At 35.7% G+C, this 21725-nt stretch overlaps 2 protein-coding genes across 2 annotated transcripts; one reads left to right on the top strand and one right to left on the bottom strand.

The window, feature by feature from the left end:
• On the bottom strand, window positions 1-5302 carry LOC108998891 (26S proteasome regulatory subunit 4 homolog B-like). Its single transcript, XM_018975633.2, has 6 exons — window positions 3856-5302; window positions 2256-2501; window positions 1358-1527; window positions 1058-1274; window positions 814-954; window positions 1-267 (listed from the first exon to the last, which is right to left on the bottom strand). The coding sequence occupies exons 1-6, from the start codon at window positions 4327-4329 to the stop codon at window positions 184-186; spliced, it is 1332 nt and encodes a 443-aa protein (XP_018831178.1). The 5' UTR covers window positions 4330-5302; the 3' UTR covers window positions 1-183.
• A 7293-nt stretch (window positions 5303-12595) lies between these two features.
• On the top strand, window positions 12596-20643 carry LOC108998856. The gene is made up of 9 exons (XM_018975588.2): window positions 12596-15737; window positions 15819-15923; window positions 16036-16188; window positions 17444-17607; window positions 17771-17918; window positions 18298-18420; window positions 18542-18629; window positions 19861-20323; window positions 20471-20643. The coding sequence occupies exons 1-8, from the start codon at window positions 13386-13388 to the stop codon at window positions 20025-20027; spliced, it is 3300 nt and encodes a 1099-aa protein (XP_018831133.1). The 5' UTR covers window positions 12596-13385; the 3' UTR covers window positions 20028-20323; window positions 20471-20643.
• The last annotated feature ends 1082 nt before the right edge of the window (window positions 20644-21725 follow it).

Here is a 21725-nt window from a genome sequence, read left to right as displayed (position 1 = left end):
GTACTAAAAAACTCCCTTTCATAACCCAGTTTCTGCAGATTTAGCAGAGTGCCATTTGGTGCATTTCTTTTGGAGCCTTTTGAGCATTTCTAAGGCCCTTCTCTCATGAAGATTAAAAAAAGCAAACTAAATTGGAAAAAAAAAAAAACAATGCTTTTCGGTCTGACATAACTAGCTACCCTTCTACATATAGAGCCCTTCTGGCACCCCTTCTTTCTTTTTAAACATCACCTTCTCCTTGGCTTTCTTGAAGTCTGCATGTGTTACCTGAAGCAAGTGCGAACGGTGTCAACAAGTCATAGTCAGTCAAGTCAAACAATTAAAGAAGTAAGCTACTCGGGGCAATGAATCAACCAGCCAACATATAATGTAGACCTAAAAATGTCAAAAGTATCAAGCAGCTATGATAAGTGCGTGTACTTTGTTGAGACTAACTAATATCACCGTATGAATTAGAAAATAGAAGCTAGGCTCGCATCAAAGTCACAGCTTTTAGAACTAAAGAAAATAGCGAGAATTCTTTTTATAAGTAAAAGCACAGAATGGAATAAAAAAAAAAAAATGAAGAATTTTGAATGACATGTTCGGATATGCAATATTTTGCTACTTTACATTCATATATTCACACCCTACCCTCGAGTATGTGTTAAAGCATATGCCAAAAATAAGTCTACCCCCTAAATGCCAAAAGAAATTGAAGTTACATATAACGAGCAAGACAGGCAATTGATAGGTTCAATTATTATTATTATTATTTGCTGAGAGGGGGTTCGGAATGTTAAGACAGAGAAAGAAATAAAGTAGATTTGTCACCTTCATACGACGCTCTCTTAAAGCAAGCAAACCAGCCTCAGTACAAATTGCTTTGATATCGGCCCCAGAAAATTCATCTTTAGTCATCACAAACTCTTCTAAGTTGACATCATCTGCCAATGTCATTCTTGACGTGTGTATCTGCATTCCCAAAAGAATACACATTGCAAAAAGATATTTATAGAGAAAACGCACTGAACTTTGTCAACAATGGTTCCATTTCTAGACATTGTATCCAAAGTACCTGGAAAATGCGCCTCCTCGTTTTTATGTCTGGTAGAGGGAATTCAATCTTCCGGTCAATTCGACCAGGACGCAGCAAGGCTGGATCAAGACTCTCTATTCTATTTGTAGCAAGAATCACTTTGACATCTCCTCTCGAGTCAAAACCATCTAACTGATTCAGCAATTCCAACATAGTCCTCTGAATCTCACGTTCCCCACCTGAATGTGCATCGTACCTGGTAAAAATAAATAAACCGAAATATGTTATCAGAAGAATGTTCCGGAAAGAAATATGGCAGAGCTATATTAAATAAAGTACCTTTTTGTGCCCACTGCATCAATCTCATCAATGAAGACAATTGATGGTGAAAGCTCATCTGCAACTCGAAAGAGTTCCCTGACTAATTTAGGTCCATCACCCAAGTATTTCTGAATTAATTCACTTCCAACCACGCGCAAGAAAGTCGCTGAGGTTGAGTTTGCCACTGCCTGAAGTAAAATTTAAAAGCATAATCATAGTTCCCAACCACATCTATGATGGGTTAACATGCAAGGAAATCCATGGTGAATTCTATGAGAATAGTTAAAATTGTGTTTTAGATGTTTAATGAATACCACACAGGTGCCAAAAACATGCATGCATTATAAATGTTTCTACTAAAATACAATTACATACTTAAAAAAAATAAAAAAAAGCATATCTGCAATGTTACAGAAAAACGTGCAATGAAAGCTTAAATGTTTATCCCAACTTTCATAAAATATTCTACACTTTCGGAAATGAACCCCACCCCAAAAAGAAAAGAGGAATATTCCATCCAATTTGAAAGCAAGAGCCAAACTGACTCTACCTAACTTGCAGATGCCAATCTTCAAAATAAAATCTATCGATGCCAAACTGACTTCCTACTTTCATATTTCAAAGTGCAGCTCAGCATGTTCAAAAAAATGTATGTCAAGCCTTCGAACCTAAGCCAAACTCTTCTAGCAAAGGGACTCCAAAGCCTAAAAATACCCCTCAGATTCCAAGAGATCATTAATATATGTTTTTTTATTAAGTATATATAACTATTAATACATACTAATTGGAAAGAATGTGAAGAATGCACTCAAGTACAAGCATGGGACTTCAACCCAAATTCATGGGGAAGCTTCCAACAAACTTTTTAATTCCGAGATGACTGTGGACCATGCCGTAAAAACAACAAATTATTTACCTTGGCAAGCAAAGTTTTCCCTGTCCCAGGCTCCCCATATAGTATGACTCCTTTGGGGGGCTTGATACCAATGTCTTCGTATAATTCAGGATGAGTAAGAGGAAGCTCCACCGCTTCTTTAATTTCCTGAATCTGGGCATCCAACCCGCCTATGTCAGCATAAGACTCCAGTGGAGCCTTCTCGACTTTCATCACGGACACCATGGGATCAACCTCATCTTGAAGAAGCCCAACCACAGAAAGGACCTGAACCAAGCATGAACAACAAGAATACCATTCAAAATTTCAATACCATTTGATAACAAAATACTTTCTTCTTCTCTCCTTTTTTTTTTTTTTTTCGATAACAAAATACTGGGATGACAGATAGCTAGACCTAGTTGTGATGATTAATTTTTGAACCTATATTCCTCCTTATAATCATTCAGAGTCTTCCCATTTCTCTAGGTCATCGCCTTTGTATAGAGAGAAAGATGTAGCTAAAATGAATGTCAATTGTACAGCCAATTGCCTTTGGACCAAATGGAACCCCCTCCCCCACAAAGGGGTTGGAGGGTGTGGTCACAGGTTTTGATCTTATGTAAATGTTTGCGCCCCATTTATAAAAAATTAGAGTTAATTACACTTTGTCCTCTCGAATTTTCATTCAATTCACAATGTGCCTCCGAAACTAATAATTGCATCAAAGTCGACCCTCGAACTTTCAAAACTTCTCAATCCCCCCATTCCGTCTACCAGCAGCATTAAATCTAATGGAAATTCATTGCACGTGCTGCTCACGTGCATAACATTCACTGTAAAAATGTAATTTTCATCTAATTTATTATTATTGACCATATAAAATATAAAATAATATATGCTATCAATTAATAATGAATCAATAATCATTAACCATTAACCATATATAAAATTATTTTATACCTAAATTGTAAGCAAGTATGAATAATTTCCGTTAGATTTGACACTGATGGTAGACGGAAGGGGGGATTAGGAAGTTTTGAAAGTTTGAGAGTCCACTTTGATGCTATTATTAGTTTTGGAGGTACATTGTGATTTTAGTGAAAGTTCGAGAGGGCAAATTACAATTGTAATTAACCACAAAAATTAATATCTCATGTAAACCAATACACAATTGAACAATATTTCGTTTAGATCAACACATGTGTCCTATACATATAACACAAGAAATTACCACGTGAAAACCAACGAATATCTCACATTTAGTGTCAGAACTGTATTAATATTAAGTACTACTTTGACCAATTTTTTCTTTACTTGGAGACTTAAAAAAAGAGTAATTGATGGCCGTCTTTTGATTTTCCTTTAGACTAATTCAGAGAGTTAAGGATTTGCAACTCGAGACAGGGAAAGTCACATTAATCATCCTAGATTGGACGCATGGTTCAGATCCTACCGTTTAGCCATAAAGCATTATGACTTTCAAGAAGTTTAACACTCTTGAATCCAGCACAAAATTTCTATAATCCTTCCCTTAGAATTTTTTCCTAAACCCTAGAATTCACAAACTTCTCTCCACAAAAAAAAATAAAAAATAAAACCTAAAAACTACCGCAAATTTTTTAAAAAGAAGAAAACAAACCTTATTGTGCATAAGAATGGCGCATCCGGGCTCCAGCTGATCCTTGTCCACAAACGACAGGATCCCAACGTAGTACTCGGGCCCCACCGAGGACGACACAATGGCATGATTCTCGTCAATCAGCTCCTCCAGATTGCCCACACTCATGGGGGAGCCACGGAGATCGTCGACCTTGGAGCGGTTCTCTTCGTTCTTCTCCTCCTGGGGCTTGAGCCTCTCCTGGTTAGCCACGAACTCCTCCTCCATCAAGAGATAGTCCGTGATGCGCTCGAGCTTCAGGAGTCGGAGCCTGCACTTGGTTAGAGGAGTCACAGTGGGGAGCCGGGCCGCTGCCTCGGGACCCTTTTGCTTACGCTGCTTGCGGCCCACGCGGGAGGGAGGCGCCGCGGGCTCGTACTTTTTCTCCTTTTTATTGCCGTCGTCGTGTTTGCGGTCGCCTGGGCGATTCGGCCCGCCGGATGGAGCCTGACCCATTTCTCGGAGAGAGAAAGAGAGAGAGGGGTTGCTTGAGAAAGGGGATTTGTATACTCGGGCTTGGTTTAAACAATTTGGGCGGTGCTTTTATAATAGTAAAATGTTGAATGCAACCGATAGGGGAATCACAGCGTAACCGTATCTTACGTGGTTTAATGAAACGGTTTATTTCATTCGGAATATGCATCTCACGAAGACCCTTTGCCCGTTCCCTTGTGATCTCCCTCGAAGGTTTTCCCCTTCTCCTTCTCCTTCTCACCTCCCACTTCGCCATTTCTTCTCCTCTGATATTCTTCATCTCCATTTTCGCAAGATCCTCTAAGTTTTAATTGGATCGGGCAGGTTGGGACATGAATCCGAACTGGTGGCCTTTTATATCGAGAGGCTCTGCAACATGGTAGGGTTTTAGCAATTAAACATTGCCTCTTGGAAGATTTCTTGCAAGGTGCCAGTCAAGAATAAATTGGCAATGGACGCTAAAAGCGGCTGGAAATTGACACCGCCATCGTAGCCCTGGACGGGTTGAAACTGAATAATGCTTCGATAGAGAGGCGGCACCGAGCAGTAGGTTTGCGGTGCCGGAAGTGACAGCTTGCTTTAACAGGGAAGCCTTCCTTCTAGAAGCTGGACGACACGCCTCGGAGACCAGCGAGCTTGTTTTACACGCTATTTTTTTGAATCGGGTTTGAGGGCATATGCTATACCTTGTGAACTGTGGCTTCCTAACTGGGTCTGAGCGAAAGAAGAAGATAAACGGGAAGAAATGAAGTTAAGCGAAATTTGGTGGGAGAGGTAGGCATAGAAGGACTCTCAGGCTCCAAAGAAAGACGGACTGAGATCAAATTGCAAATAAGAAACAGGATTGGTTTTAAGAAGAACTTCGAAACGCAGAGAAGAAGGGAAGCTGTTTAGTGGGCCACGCGGAAGTCAAGTCATTGCAGGTTTGAACTGGATATGTTATGTGAACAAAACAACAAGCATGTAGAAGAACAGTTGGAAAATATCAACAATCTCGCTTCACCTTTCTTTGGTTCTTTTATAGCATCCTCGTTTGCTTGATTAAATAAAATAATTGATTAAAATTTATATAATTAATGTCAAAAGCATTCTACATTAAATTAGATAAATCTAAAATAATTTAGACTTTTATTACAGTAATTGACCAAATATAGAAAATCATAATTGATTCACCAAATATTAAAATATTAATTTTTCACTCCAAACAAACATTAAAATATTAGTTTCTCACTCCAAGTAAAAATACTATTTGGTTTGTAATTAAAAAATTTAGATAGAATTTTAAATGAGTTTAATCAAATATTTTTTTTATTAACATTAACTGACTTTTGAAAATATGATTTTTTTAATATTAATTTAATTAGAATATAATTATTATTAACATTTAATTGGTAGAGATACAAAATGTGATAAAAAAATTAAATAAAAAAATTATTAAATTAATAATATTTTATTGTTATATAGAGAGTGAATGGATAATCCAATGTGGGTGTTGAATTTAAATGGAATAGGCAAATGTAAAAAATGGTGATATTGGCTAAATTTTGAAGATGAATTTAGCCAAGCCAATGAGAATGCTCTTAGTATGAGGAAGAGCTATAGGTCCGAGTTCACAAAAATCATTCCTATCCTCAGTTTCCTCACTTTCTGGTTTGCATTCCAAGTTTTTCAATCTCACTTCACCTTTCTTTGGTTCTTTCAGTATGAGGGAGAGCTTGGTGGTGAACATGGTGTTGACGGCGCTACACATTTTGTTCATAGCATTCGTGATACTAGTGGGATTCTAGCAAGGAAACTGGAGGAACTTCACTGAACCCGGTGACCCGAAACACCACCCATCTGGGTTCTTTCCTTTCGGGGCTTCAGGCGTTTTTGAAGGGGCAACTATGGTCTATCTCAGGCCTCAGTATATAGGATGCGACGACGAAGACAGAAGACGCCTTCCACGAAATTTCTCTCTTCTTCTTCTTCTTCTTTTTTTTTTTTTTTAATGTTTCAGTCGATTTCTTCCCCTTTTTTTTTTTTAATTTTTTCCGGCTAGCGTGGCACATCCGATTCCCTGGCGGTTCCCCACCCTAATTGTCCGTAGCATAATTGTTTATAATAACATCCTCATTGACTTGGTTAAATATATATTTAAAATTTAATCAATATCATACTTTTTTATATTTACATATTTCATTTAAATTTAATCTCCACATTAAATTATCTATTCACTCTCTATATAATAATAATATATTATTAATTTTATAATTTTTATTTAATTTATTTTTATCATATTTTGTATCGATACTAATTAAATGTTAATAATAATTATATTCTAATTAAATTAATATTAAAAAAATTATATTTTCAAAAATCATTTAATACTAATAAAAAAATATTTGATTAAATTCATTTAAAATTCTATCTAAATTTCTTAATTACAAATCAAATAATATTTTTACTTGGAATGAGAAACTAATATTTTAATATTTACTTAGAGTGAGAAATAGTATTTTCATGTTTGGTGAATCAATTGTGGTTCTCCATCTTTAGCCAACCACTATAGCAAAAGTCTAAATTATTTTAGATTTACTCAATTTAATGTGAAATGTTTTTGACATCAATTATAAAAATTTTAGCCAACATTTTTATTTGGTCAAGCCAATAACGATGCTCTAAACAATATTTCTTGGGGTTATTTTGACTTCCGATCATTTCTATCGAGATTTTTTTTTAACCTTATCGAAATCATTCTCAAGCTACATCATGACTCTTGAAACCGCTCATACCCTTAGACACATCAAATCAAAATAAAATTTAAAATAATATTATTTTATTACTATTAGTGGTATATAAATTGTTATTTAGTAATAATTTTATCATTTTCTTTAATAAAATATAAACAGTAAGATAAATTATATTTATAAATTATGATAGGTAAAAGTGATTAATATTTATATATTAAATTACTTTTTAATGGTAAATCTTATTTTGTTTCAAAATGAATAAGTGAGATTTGCACACTCTATTCTAGTGGATATAGAGAAGCATGAGAGTCTTCCAACCCCTTCATCTATGTATACACAACACTCTACATGTCTCATTCCACCTTTATCCAATAAATCCAAAATAACACCTAGTAATCAATCAGTGGTTTAGAAACACTTTACTAAAGTGCAACATATTAATCATGATAACCCAATAGCTCAATGCAATTATTGCGCTAAGCTATACAATTACCACTACAAGAATGATACTTTATTTATGATACACTACCTCCATAATACATGTGAAACCTATCTTATTAGAATTAAAGGAGTTGGAAAAAGTCAATCATCTAGGGGATGTAGAGGGAAGAGTGTGTAGCCCACAAGGTCTAGTAAAGTATGATGCAGAAAAACTTATGATGTCAACTACAAAATTTTTTTATTACGTGTGAATTGCCTTTTAGGCTAGTAGAGTACGAATGGTTTGTTGAGTTCGTAGTTGATTTGGAGTCTAGATTTACTTTACCATTTCGAATTACTTTAAAAATTGATTGTATTAAGTTGTATAACGAATATAATATACAGTGAGAAATTGTTGGATGGTCAAAAAATGTCTTACCACCGATACCTGGACATTAGTGTAAAATATAAACTATATGTGCATTACCACACATTTTATTAATTGCAATTGGAGATTGCATAAAAAATACTTAAGTTTTGCTAGATTATTGACAATAGGGGTGGAACTATTGGGAGAGTGTTAGACTTGTGATTGCATCAATGAGGTGTTGATAAAATTTTGACCATCACAGTTGATAATGCCTCATCAAATGATGTTACTATTGATTACATGAGGAGGAGAATAAATGATAATGATTATACTTAGGGTTGTAAATTTAAACCGGCAAACCGATTCGGACCAGACTGAACCGGACCGGTTGGTCCGGTTTTGAACCGGTCCGGTCTAGAACCGGTTTCTATATTATGAAAACCGGCCGGATCCGGTCCAGTTTTGATACCAAACCGGACCGGTTGAAAAAATATATATAAATTATTTTTATATATTATACAAATTATTTATAAATTATAACATAAAATGTTAATCTTAAATATGAACATTTGTAATTTGTTTAATCATATGTTATTAATATAATTATATATAAGATAATATTATTATAATTTATAAAATAAAAGTTTAATCTTAAAAATGAAAATTTAATTGATCATATGCTTTAAACATAATATATATATATATATTAAATTATTAATAACATTTTATCATAAGAATTAACATTTTATTATATGTTTTTTACATTTAAAAAAAATAGGAAAACAGGACCGGACCGGATCGGAAACCGGTTAAACCGGAAGTACCGGTTTAGGAGGGTAACCGGGGCGTAATCGGTTTTGAAAAATGCAAAACCGATATATATCGGTTCGGTCCTAGATTTTGTCCAAAACAGGACCGGACCGGATTGGTTATACCCCTAATTATACTATATTGGATGGTGAATTTATTCACATGCAGTATGTAGCCCATATATTAAATTTGATTGTTATGGACGACTTGAAGGATGTTTATGAATTTGTAACAAAGATTAGGGATGCCATCAGATATGTGAAATATTCGTCATCAAGATTTGTCAAATTTAAGGCTCGTGTGGTAAAGGAAAAGATCAGTGAGAGGATGATTTACTTAGATGTTCCTCCTACATGGAACTCTACATATTTGATGTTGTGTACCGTTGAAAAAATATAAACAAACCTTTGAATAATATGTGTTTGTAGATGAACAATTCGTAAACCCCACTAGTGGTGATTGGAAAAATGCATGAATTTTTGTAGAGTTGCTGAAATTTTTTTATGATATTACATTGAACATTTATGATTTTTCGTATGTGACGGCTAATGTATATTTTGAACAACTTTGCACAATTGAAGATACATAAAATGATATGTGCTTAAGTAATGATATTATTACTAATACCATGAGTATAAATATGAAAAGTAAGTATAACAAATATTAGGGTAGCACAAATAGGTTCAACTTGATGATATATGTTTATTTTGTGCTTGATCTATGATACAAATGATGGCAATGACGTTTTGGTTGCAAAAGTACAAAGGGGATGAGTTGACGGGTAAGATAGAGGACAATGTTAAACTTCTTTTAGGTTGCTTGATTGAGTAGTATAACACATTTCGTGTGGCTAGTGGAGGGAGTTATAATGCGGCTCAAGGAAGGCCAAACACTACTAGTGGGGGGAGTTCTAATGAGCCAACACCGCTTCCGACTAAATTTTGGATCATGTTCAACAAATATCTTGAGGAGATGGGTGTTATTGAGTTTAGATCGGAGCTAGAGAGGTATTTATCTGAGGCGTGTGTAAATGACTCGCTCGGTTTTGATATCTTAGATTGCTGGAGAGCTAATGACGCAAATTATCTTGTCCTTGCTGAGGTAACATGTGATGTGTCTGCCACCCTCATTTCCACTGTTACCTTGGAGTCCACATTTAGTACTAGATGACGCATATTGGATCATTTTAGGAATTCATTATCTCCAGAAACTGTCGAAATCCTCATTTGCATCCAAAATTGGTTAAGGACCAAACTTGTTGACGTTCGGGAGTTTGTTGAAAGTAAGTTTGAAACTTAAAATATTTTATTTAATATATGTCTAACTCAGTTTATTATCTATCTAACTTAGTTTTTAATATTTTTTTAAATGATCGTCTAGCTTCATCTTCAACCGAGTCTGCTGTGACTCTCTCTTCTCATTCATGTTAAAAAATTTAGAACCTTTTGTCTCCCCTTGGTAAATTAGCTCTACATGCTGAGATTAACTATGTATGGTTGTAAACTTGTAATTATCAGTTCTTCTATTTTGTCTTGGCAGGATTTGAGACTATGACCTATATGCTGCAGGTATGCGTTAATACTTACAGCTCTATGATCTAGTAAATCTAGAATAAGTGTTTTCTGCTTGCATAATCAGCCAGTTCTTTTGAAATTAATTTTGGCCAATGATGCTTATTATGCTTATAAGTTATAACCAAAGTTGCATGAAGTTTTACTTATCATTAGTGTTGTTAAAGACCTACTCTATTTTATTAATTTCTCAACTTATCCATTGATTTGACTAACGAGACTTCTATATTTATCCATTGTTTTGTCTAATTAAGTTTTTTGTTTTTGTTTTTGCAGTCATGCAATGCTTATCTATCTTGCTTGTGCATTTCTTGGAGTCGGCAGCTCATTGGTAAATAGAGTGGCTCCTTCTTGCAGTTAGTTTCCAGTTTATATCAGACAAAGGATGGTACAGGTTTTGGTGAGTACATGAATATGGGTAGTGCTTTGGTCTAATTCAAGTCTTACTTTTATCCAACAAAACCAAGGAAGATACATCTTGTTTGTTAGGAGTTCCTTGACCACTGTGATTCTCTGTTTTCTTCCTTAAATCCAACTTGACACCTCACTTTAGGTTATAGAAGAAGAAAATTGAGATTGATTAGTAGGACATGTCTGTATTTTAAAGTTAAAGGATAGGTGTATTTGACAGTTAAATCTGTAATTTATTGTGTAGTCGGTAATTTTATAGCTGCATTGGTGATGAATGGATAATATTTAGTTTTGGGAAAATCTTCTTAAATTTTATTTTACAATTTTCTTGTGGAAGTTGATGATGAAAATACCCTGATGAAAATTCATGGTTCGTTTATTTGCAGAGAAGAGGCGTGCTGAAGTTGCAAGAATTAGGGAGAAAAATCCTCGTGGAAAATTTTCTGGTTTTTTGTAGATAATTTGTTGTGTATTGGAGTTTGATTAAAGTAATCTATGTGTTTTGTAATATTTTTAGCAAATTAGTTTAAACAATGTAATATCTAGTGGATTGCAATATCTATGTCGCATGCATTTTACATGATGAATATTGATTTTTTTTTACATACATTTAGTTAAACAATTAATTATTTGTTTATAGGCTTATAGCTTTAGCTATTTTTGATAGAAATTTAGTTTTCCATTTTGATTATTTCTAGTTTTATAAAATATATGCTTTTAGATAATAAAAAAAAAGCTTTTCAACACTATTTTTTTCTTGAAAAAAAAAATAACATATAAGTTTTTGTTAATAATAATAATACTAAAAAATCCAGGTTAACAGTCTAGAATTCGAATTTTTGGGTTTCAACAATCTAGATTCATCCGAGTTCCGGCTCGAGTCATATCCAAGCTAAATCAGGTTGGGTTCCGGCTCGAGTTTGAAACCCGAATATCCAATTTGGAATCTGAATGAACAATCATGTATAGGTGTTGTCAAGATTATATTTACCCAAATCGAGGCATTCGGAAAAAAAAAGGTCTAAATCCAATTCAAAGGCAACATTAATTGGTAAACGTTAGATTTGTTTTTAATAATTTTACAGGGAACATGTCATTTTAGATTCATAAAATGATTATGATTTAAATAAATAAAAAAAAAACCTTAAAGTGATAATGTATTGGAGTTGAGAAAATTTATTCCAAATTACTTCAAAGAAACAAAACAAACAACATAAAATACCAATTAGTAACTCGTATAAGTAAATTGGTTAATGGTAATCGAGGCCTATAACATTGGATTGCAGGTACGTAGAAAGCAAAAAAAGGTAAATAAGTTAAGATTGACAATTTTTTTTAAACTAATTAGGATTAAGGAAAATAAAAAGAGTAATGTGTTAGATACAATTTTAAAATGCATAAATTTTGCATACTTTTTTTTAAAATAAAATGAAATCGAATATTGTAAATATAAATTTTATATTTATTATTTAAAAAAAACACATAAAATTTACACAAACTAAAAAAATCCAAACGAGGGCCTTACATGTTAGTCTTATGTCTCGTTTATTTTTATAATTATTATCATCTCATATAATTATTATAATTTTTTTAAAATTTTTTATAAAATAAAATAAATAATTTAATTTTTTTAAATTATAAAATAAAAGTAATATTAAAAAATATATTATGATAATATTTTATTCAATTTGTAATTTTTATTTTTATTTATCTGATCACATCAGATCTCATTTTATTTCATTTTATATAATTTTATATCATTTTATTTGTAAAAATAAACGGACCATAATTTATTATTATTACCGTTATAGGATTTGGAAATGATTTGTTTTTTTTTTTAAATAGAAAAGAAATTAATTAAAAGGAAAAGAAAATAAGAAAAAGAGAATGGAGGGCATATGCTTTGGAGGAGATAAATAGATGCCAAGAGAACGCAGAAACCAGGGAGTGCCACGTGGGACACTACCTGGCACCCGGGCATCGCATCTTGGGGAAGAACCACGAAGAGAGACAGCCAAGGCCAAGCCACCACTCTTCTCTCTCTCCCCCTCTCTCTCGCCTATGGCGGTTCTTCTGCATCACCTCCATTCCTAATCATCACGGGGTATCTCACTCCTTCTCTCCCTTCTTTCTTTGTATGCATATCTCCGTCTCTCTCTGCTCTTATAGATCATCCGCTCAGTACTGAAACCCACGTCGCAAAGCTTCAACGGAAGGTAAAGGGGGTTGAATTAGCTTGGGAGTTCCTCGGAAAATTCTCAGAGGATCTATTTACGACTGGGTTTCAGAATTTAGTCGTGGGTGTTTTGGTAGTCTCCAATTCAGGTACCCAGCTATCGTTTCTCCCTGGAATTGGTTGATTCGGGTTTTGATCTTTGGATCTTTGTTCAGAAATTCGGGAAATCTTGGAATTTCGTGGCGGAAATATTCACGTGCTCATATTTTTTCTGGATTTTTTTGTTGTAGCTTTCAATTGTAGCGGTGGTTGTTATTAGGAATTTTGATGGTTTTTAGTGTTAATAATGAGTTTAACAAAGGAGAGTTTGTTGATTTGGATAAGTGAAGTTGGACTGCTTTGTGGCTTTGCTTTTGGGTTTCCGCCCCAATTTGCGACAATTTTAAGCTATATTGTGTGAGTGACACTCGTGCAATAACAGAATTGTAGACTTGAGGCAGTCTGAGAACCCTGCTTATCGGCAACACGCTTCTCAATCTGCATACTCGATGGAAAGCCCTTGCTCAACCCCAACGTCATTCTTGGGCTCGACCCCTTGTTCGAATGACGAAAGCCCGCGCGTGAAATTTTTGTGTAGTTTTTCTGGTAGCATATTGCCGCGCCCCCAAGATGGAAAGCTCCGATATGTGGGTGGAGAGACAAGAATCGTGAGCGTGCCACGAGGTATTACTTATGAGGAGTTGATGAGTAAAATGAGGGAGCTTTATCAAGGAGCTGCTGTGTTGAAATACCAGCAGCCTGATGAGGACCTTGATGCGCTTGTATCAGTTGTTAATGACGATGACGTGACTAACATGATGGAAGAGTATGATAAGTTGGGTTCTGGCGATGGGTTCACCAGGCTTAGGATTTTTCTGTTTTCCCACACTGACCAAGATGGGTCGCACTATGTTGAGGGGAATGATAGGGAGACCGAGAGGAGGTATGTAGATGCTCTGAATAGTTTGAATGATGCTTCTGATTTTAGGAAACAGCAGCTGCCTGAGTCCCCCAGGATTAGTGTTGTTGAGGATATCCATGTTGCAGAACATTTTTTTAACCCAATTAGTGTGGAGGGTGGCCTTCATAGCCAAAGGACATCGGAAACGCCCTTGCCACAGTTTAACTTGCATCACCTTACAATTCCTCACGTGGGATCGGCACCACACCAGCCGCAGAGGTATAATGAAATGGAAGCTCCATGGAGCCCTGCATACTATTCTCCTAGGCACTATGGGCCCCATGATCCTAGACAATTGGTAGAGTATCCATCTTCACCTTCTTCTGCACGTTACCGTATGCCATTCACAGAATTAACAGAAAAATGCTTTGATAGAATGCCAGATGAATATTCTCGGCAGCAAGTAAATCACCAGCCCAGGCATGAGCACCAACCACAATATTCTGAGAATGTTGTATGGGTGCCAACTGGAGCTATATCTGGGGAGAAGTCTGTTTTTCCTAGTAATGTTTTTCATAGCCCCAGCATTCTTGAAGGGAACAGTGTCTGTGAGCATTGCCGGATGACTTTCCATCGAAATCAGCCACATTTGGAGCACCCCCACATGGGGAATGGGTTTTCCCATTTTTCTAATTCATGTGCTGATTGTCCCCAAAATAGGGAGACTCTCATTCTGAATGCAGATGCCAACTCACACCATGGTATTTACCCCAACGAGCCAAATAGCGATCATCGATCTATTCATAATGAAACTCGAAATCATGAGAGAGGATGGATCCTGCAGCAACAGTTGAATGCTCAGGTTGATGAAGCAAGAATGCATGTCTCTGGAGCTGGAAGATTGGGCGATCACTTTATTGTAGATGGACCAGGGATGAATTTCCCTCTTGGGCATGGTAATATAGAAGATAACCAATCTGTGTCCACAAACTATGCTCATCACTTAGGTGGACCTGACTTGGGGAATGAAGTGTTGCATGACCAAGCTATGGCTTCTCTACCCCACATATGTGTTCCTCCTCCTGAAGAATGTGGGGTCCAGTATGGGAATCTGCCTTGCGCATATGGAGGAGATAATCTTTATCCAATGTCACATGGAAATGTACCTGGACATGCTTTATGGAGAAATAATCCGGTGCATGTTACTGCTTCTTATGAAGCCTCCAGTTCAGCTCAGCAAGTGAATGGTACTGTTAATCCTGGATTTACTAGGCGTGAGGGTAGTCCAAGGTTCTGTGTTGGTGCGGAAAGTCAAATTTCTAGGGTAGAGTCCTCGCAAAAAGTGATGGGTCTCGATGGGAAAGCTGTGCCAGAATATTCTTATGGCCATGCTTTAAAACTGAACTCAAACACATTTAATCATGAAAGCCACCACTCATCTCGGCCCCTGCCCGACATGGCGAACTTTGCCGCCCCCTTGGAACCTGTGCCACCTTTGGATTCATCTTCAACTTTGGTTCATGATAAACTGGTTTCTTTGGCAACTCCTAGTTATAATTCAGATCCAAGAAATGTGAAAAGCATCCCTGAAGTGGTGAGATCGGAGGTGAAAAGTATACTTGGTGAAGAAAAAGATGCAAGTCAAGAAGAAAAAGTTGAGAACTCTGATTTTCGGACTATTTATTGTCCAGAGCCAAAGAAAATTGCTGATCAGATTTGTGAGGAGACCAATTCAATCTGCTTAAAATCTGCAGGAGGGAGTAGTGGTGTTGTGAAACCGGGTGAAAAGGACCTTTCTGCTGCTGAAGGTCTGAAGGTTTCAGTTGACCATTTGAGTCTCTTACCTGAGTTGATCGCTTCTGTAAAGAGAGCAGCATTAGGAGGGGCTGAAGAGGTGAAAGCTAGAGTCAAAGAATGTACTAACCTTAAAGAAGCAACTGGAAATGGAATGGAAGCAACGGTGAGAAACAAGTAAATTTTCTTTATAGAGGGGCTGTTGTTTGATTAGTTATTCTCTTCTAATGCCGTGTTTATTTGATAGAATGCCCATGGGGATCTAGAGTTGGATTATGATAATGACAATCTGAATACCAACAAGATTGAGCCAACAAAGGCTGAGGCAGAAGCAATTGACAGGGGATTGCAGGTTACTGTTTTCTGTCTTATACAAATCATTACTATTCTTTCTTCCTTATAATTCTTTTCTTCATTCATTCCCTTGATTCCTTGATTCTAAAGTACTGCTTGTATTTTATCAGACAATAAAGAATGATGATCTGGAGGAAATCCGGGAATTAGGCTCTGGAACATATGGGTCTGTTTATCATGGGAAATGGAAGGGTTCTGATGTAGCAATAAAGAGAATAAAAGCCAGTTGTTTTGCGGGGAGACCCTCTGAAAGGGAACGCTTGGTAGTGTCTTTATCTAACGACTCTTGCTTTTGTTTGACTGGCATGCTTGAAACATATAATGGTTGACTTCTCTTTAGTTGTTGTGCAATTTACTTGGTATATTATAATGTTCTTCTGCCCAAGGATGCCTGTGAATTACTGAACGTATGTTAGTTACTAATGTTATGTGCAAACCAGTGCTCAAGGAGGCCTGTGAGTATCTGGCAGCCTATTTGGTGGGAGGACCACTAGTGTTACCTGGTACTAAACGAAATATGAAGGAAAAGCTAGTAATAAACACTGTCCTTTTCTTCTCAAGTGAGAATCTCAAATTTGCTTGGGGTAAAACAAAAAGAAATTGAAGTCTTGACTATGCTCAGTTCTCAATATTTTGTACTTTTGGTCAGGTGCTTATTGTTTGTATGCTTTAGCTAAAGCACTTTCTTGCCTGCTCATGTAATGATGACCTGAAACTTTTGATGAAAACAATAGTCATTGCCCGTGTACACAGGACATATACAAGAGAGACACTTAAGTAGGAGGTGTTGCAATTATTACTTTTGATATTATGCAGACTCGAATTTCAGGTGCAAGCTCAACACCATCACAAAGTAAATTGGTTAAATATTTTTTGCAGCTATTAGGTTGGAGGTTTTACTTGGTTCAGCATTGTGCTTGTCATACTGCCTTTTTGTGAGCATGATTAGTTTGTGAATAGGGGGATTAGATGTCAATGCAGAGGTTGCAGGGGAGAGCAAGAAAATAATTTTTCTAGTCAAGAAATAATTTTCTTGAGCAAAGAAGAAGAACTTATCGCTGGCCAAGATGTAAATCTGTGTTATGAATTAAGTTATGAACCAAAGGAGGAAATTAAAAGGGGAAAAAATGAGGATAACATCTACAAGAGTTTGCTGAATACATATTGAGGTTTTCACAGAGGCTTTGACCTTTGCTAGTTTAACATATTTGTTATTATTTATTGTGTTTTTTATTGCTATTAAGGCTTTAATTAGCCTTTTTAAATACTGCCATTTGCTGTTATTTTATCATCATTAAATAATCAAGTTAAAAGATCTTTCTGTCATATTTATGAGTGTTTTTTCCTTACTCTTACTGATGGCAATCCCACCTGAATGTCTGGGACTTCATTTTTGCTGTTTATGGATTCTGTGTAAAGAACTGTTTCATACAGATCAAATTTTCTTTTCTCAAGACTTGTGGGTATGCTAATGGAATTGGCTATGATAGTGACTGGCTGTGTGTAATGCTGTCATAGATTGCAGATTTCTGGAAGGAGGCTTTGATATTGAGTTCATTACATCATCCAAATGTTGTTTCTTTCTATGGAATTGTTCGGGATGGTCCTGATGGATCCTTAGCAACCGTGACAGAGTTCATGATCAATGGATCTTTAAAGCAGTTTTTGCAAAAGAAAGACAGGTAGCTGTTCTGTTGGCTTTACACTGTGTTTTGGATTTTAAATATTTTCGCAACTATCTTTTTATATGAAATGTATGCTGCATGTTATTTTGACTGTGTGCTCAAGTTTATATAAAGAATTCATTGAAAATAGAATGCCTGATACCATAATGTAATTGGACAGAACTATTGATCGCCGCAAGAGACTCATCATAGCTATGGATGCTGCATTTGGAATGGAGTACTTGCATGGAAAGAACATTGTACATTTTGATCTGAAATGTGAAAATTTGTTGGTTAATATGAGAGATCCACAGCGGCCTGTGTGCAAGGTATGATTAGGTAGACATATCTATAGGAATGACACTTAAAAAAAAAATAATTTTGGTTTCTTCTATTTTCTTTTGGAACCACAATTATTAAAAAAAAATTCTTTTGGCACCTGATACTGTGGTGTTACCTGCTTGCTTATTATTTGTTTATAATAATGTCCTTTATATATTTCTTTGAAGTCCGGAATTCTTTTGCTTGAACACAGTAATTTTAAGCAGGACAAAGTAGGAAATCAACTTGTGATGGTTTGTTTGTTTGTGTATTTTCTTTGGATGCTCTTTTTCACCTTAGTCACCTGTAAACATACTTTTAACCTTGATAATATATTTGGAGGTGCTTGGATTTGGAAACTCACATGATCTGCAAATATCCTTTTAGATTGGCGACTTGGGCTTATCAAAGGTAAAACAACACACTTTAGTGTCAGGAGGTGTCCGTGGAACTTTACCCTGGATGGCACCTGAGCTTCTCAGTGGGAAAAGCCACATGGTGACCGAGAAGGTAATTGTTACCAAGTGTGAATGCATAACTTTTGAGTTTCAGAGGTTAATGTTTCTTTTTTCTTTTCTTTAAGATGTTTTCTGCTGTTCTATTTCATTATCATTATTCTATATTGCTGTAGATTGATGTTTACTCGTTTGGGATTGTTATGTGGGAAGTGCTCACGGGTGATGAGCCTTATGCAGATATGCATTGTGCTTCCATAATTGGTAAGTACCGAATTTTCTTGCCAAATGTTAAGCTTTTGGTTGTGACCTTGTAGTTATTAGCTTTTAGAATTCCATTTGATATCTTACTCTATTACTTAGATTTTTTTTTTATAAGTATAAATTTTAGTAATCAAAGAGTACATATAGCCCAAGTACACATGACATATATGAAAGGAAACACCTAATTAAGAAGAAGGAGATATAAGAAAATCATGAAAATTAAGCCCATTACAGTTAATAGCTACTTAGATTCAATAGTTTATTTTTGCTTATCATCCAATTGTCAGAATCCACTGTCTTTTCTTCCTCAAAGCATATAATTGCCTATTGTTATTTGAATTTACAAGCCAGTTGCTAAAATATTTTTATTTTTTGCCTCCTCGTAATGTCCTCCCACATATAGATCCTTACAAGCCAATTGTCGTTATTATTATCATTTTTACTTATATATATATATATATATATATATATAAAGATTTTTATTTTTTGCCTCCTTGTAATGTCCTCCCACATATAAAGAGAATTTCCTGGGTTTGGTTCACAAGAAAATTTTACATGAAAGTATTTCTCAAGAAAAGAAAAGGAAATGCACAAAAAAAAAAAAACTTTTACAAAGTGAAGTTTTTTTATAAGTAACTTTGAAATCTCATGGCGTAATCTTGTTAGAAGGCAGGATGGGAGTTGGGGTGAAACATCTCCTGTAGGAAAATAGTTAGTGGTGGACTCGTGACTTTTCTTGTCATTTGAATGCATGGAAAATGCATGAAAGCAGTTCTATTTTTCTTTTCTTGTCGATCAATTACAACTTTAATGTGAATAGCTAGTCGGATTTCCTCCTCCTTTCCAAAGTTCTGAGGGTCAGATGAGCTAATTATGAATGAAATTGACTTTGTTACCCTAGAATATTTATTTTCCCGAGTCTTCTTTAAATATTGTGTTAGGATTTGGTTGTTTGGTGAAGACATAAGAAAAGTAAATGTGAATTCAAAACAATGTCGCCAATCATGGTCCCAAAAAAAGTCAATTTACTTTCATATGGGGAATGATATCGCAGTATCCATCGATTTTAATTGCCAGGGTTAAGAGAAAATCTGACATATGTATAGGTATAGGATTGTGAATGTAGGAATGTGAAGTGTTAAGAAACATGGTTTTTGGGAGTACTTGTAATGGCTATACTACAAAACTCAAGTATGATTTTCCTTCGTTTTCCTTCTTTTTTTATTTGCAGGTGGAATTGTAAACAACACATTACGTCCACAAATTCCAACATGGTGTGATCCTGAATGGAAGTCTTTGATGGAAAATTGTTGGGCTTCTGACCCATCGGTAAGGCCTTCGTTCTCGGAGATCTCTCAGAAGCTGAGGAATATGGCCGCAGCAATGAATGTGAGATAAATCTATGCGTGGGGTTGGTTTCACTTGTACTGTATCTTGAACGAGAATCGATGCAAATGGAAATTAAATGCAATGCAGCAGTTCAAGGCAGCCTAATGGTTTTTCAAGAATATGCTGGCTAATAGTGTAGTCGCTTTTTTTTTCAACTTGGTTCATTTTTAACGAACCTTTTCTAGTACTGCAGTAAAAAGGGTATTAATATTCTATTCTTTATAGAGTGCAATTGTATGCTCTCTACAATGGATTTTGCCAGAAGATTACATGATCAACAAGAGCTACTGCTGCACAATTAGTATGTGAGTATTTCCTATCAATTTTTATTAAATTTCTAACCTCGTAATTATTCTATTTTAATTATCCTCACTCATTGTTCGGGGCAACAGACTAGTTTTCTACTATAATGGAGCAATTTCACTGTATCTCGTTGTTTTCAATGTCATCAGGATGGCGTTGATGATGCCAGGTGATTCTAGTATCGATATTGGAGGTTGGGAAGGGATGTATATAAAAAATTGATGGTAATTGCCGTATTGTAAGCTTTACCTTCAGAAAATAATGAGGCATATTATATGTTAATGCTATTATTGGGATGAAAGTGAAAACTTAGTTTGTTATAGCTCTCTCTCTCTCTCTCTCTCTCCACCATTTTGTTGTTAATTATCTTATATGAAATCATACACCCAGGATATGTCATATTTAAAAGAGTATGTATGTGATTATCTTTTAGGACCTACTTGCGTCTCATTAGCCATTATAGTATTATATTGCTGTTAACTCTGGCCATTGGGAATTAGTTCTAGGTTTTCTTTATTTACACGGAGAGTCTTAGTCACATTGATGTCCTGGATTACTTAATAATTACTCCAAACGTTAATAACGACCCACCTCAATGGCCAACCACCCTTCTCACGGCTATTGAGGTTGGTCATTCTCAGTTCAGGAAAGCTGGATCCAAGAAGCAGAGGGAGTTCAAGCAACATAATTGGTATTTGAATGAGGGTAGCTCAAGCTATTATAGGTCCAAAGGGAAGGGTATTGTTGTTTTTTTATGAAGCCGAAAATTGTGTCGTGGTATGTGTGTGGGCTGAATGAGGGTAATAAGTGCTTTTGCATAAAGAACTTGCTTCGAGAATGGAAGGTGAACTTGTTGGTTTACAAGGAACTAAGTTGAAATGGGTGACCAGAAAATTAGTGAGAAGTATGTGGAGTTGCACGTATGGAGATTGGGTTTTTCTGGCTTCAAATGGGGCATCGGGTGGTATTCTTGTGATGCGGGATAAAAGGGTGGTGGAAAAAATGAAGGGGTTTGTAGGGGAATACATAGTGGCATGTTCCTTTAAGATGGTGGAGGACAATTTCTTGTGGGTTTTTGCAGGTATATATAGCTGGTGGGACCTCCCTTGGTGCATAGGTGGTGATTTTATCGTAATAAGGCTCCCTAGCGAAAGATCTGGAAACTGTTGTATACGCCCAATCATGACAGATTTTTTAGAGTGCATTTTTTAGTTGAACCTGGTGGATCTCCCATTAATAGGTGGTCTCTTTACCTGGTCTAATAGTCAGATGTGGTCTCAGCTAGACAGATTCATAATATCGCCAGATTGGGAAAGTTATCATCCAGAGGTATGTCAGAATAGATTGTCGCGCCTCTGCTGGGATCACTTTCTCATTTTGCTAGATGGAGGTGGTATTCAAGGA

Source organism: Juglans regia, chromosome 11 (genome assembly GCF_001411555.2).
Source record: "Juglans regia cultivar Chandler chromosome 11, Walnut 2.0, whole genome shotgun sequence".
Classification (NCBI taxonomy): domain Eukaryota; kingdom Viridiplantae; phylum Streptophyta; class Magnoliopsida; order Fagales; family Juglandaceae; genus Juglans; species Juglans regia.
The sequence above is the reverse complement of the archived record's forward strand: the minus strand, read 5'-3'. Positions and strand labels throughout refer to the sequence as shown.

Coding starts and splice junctions, on each gene's coding strand:
- LOC108998891 (XM_018975633.2), bottom strand. CDS start 4,329: ATGGGTCAGGCTCCATCCGGCGGGCCGAATCGCCCAGGCGACCGCAAA. Junction 1,528..2,255: donor GGAAAACTTTGCTTGCCAAG/GTAAATAATTTG, acceptor ATTTTACTTCAG/GCAGTGGCAAACTCAACCTC. Junction 1,275..1,357: donor GATGCAGTGGGCACAAAAAG/GTACTTTATTTA, acceptor TATTTTTACCAG/GTACGATGCACATTCAGGTG.
- LOC108998856 (XM_018975588.2), top strand. CDS start 13,386: ATGGAAAGCCCTTGCTCAACCCCAACGTCATTCTTGGGCTCGACCCCT. Junction 18,421..18,541: donor GCCACATGGTGACCGAGAAG/GTAATTGTTACC, acceptor ATATTGCTGTAG/ATTGATGTTTACTCGTTTGG. Junction 18,630..19,860: donor GCATTGTGCTTCCATAATTG/GTAAGTACCGAA, acceptor TTTTATTTGCAG/GTGGAATTGTAAACAACACA.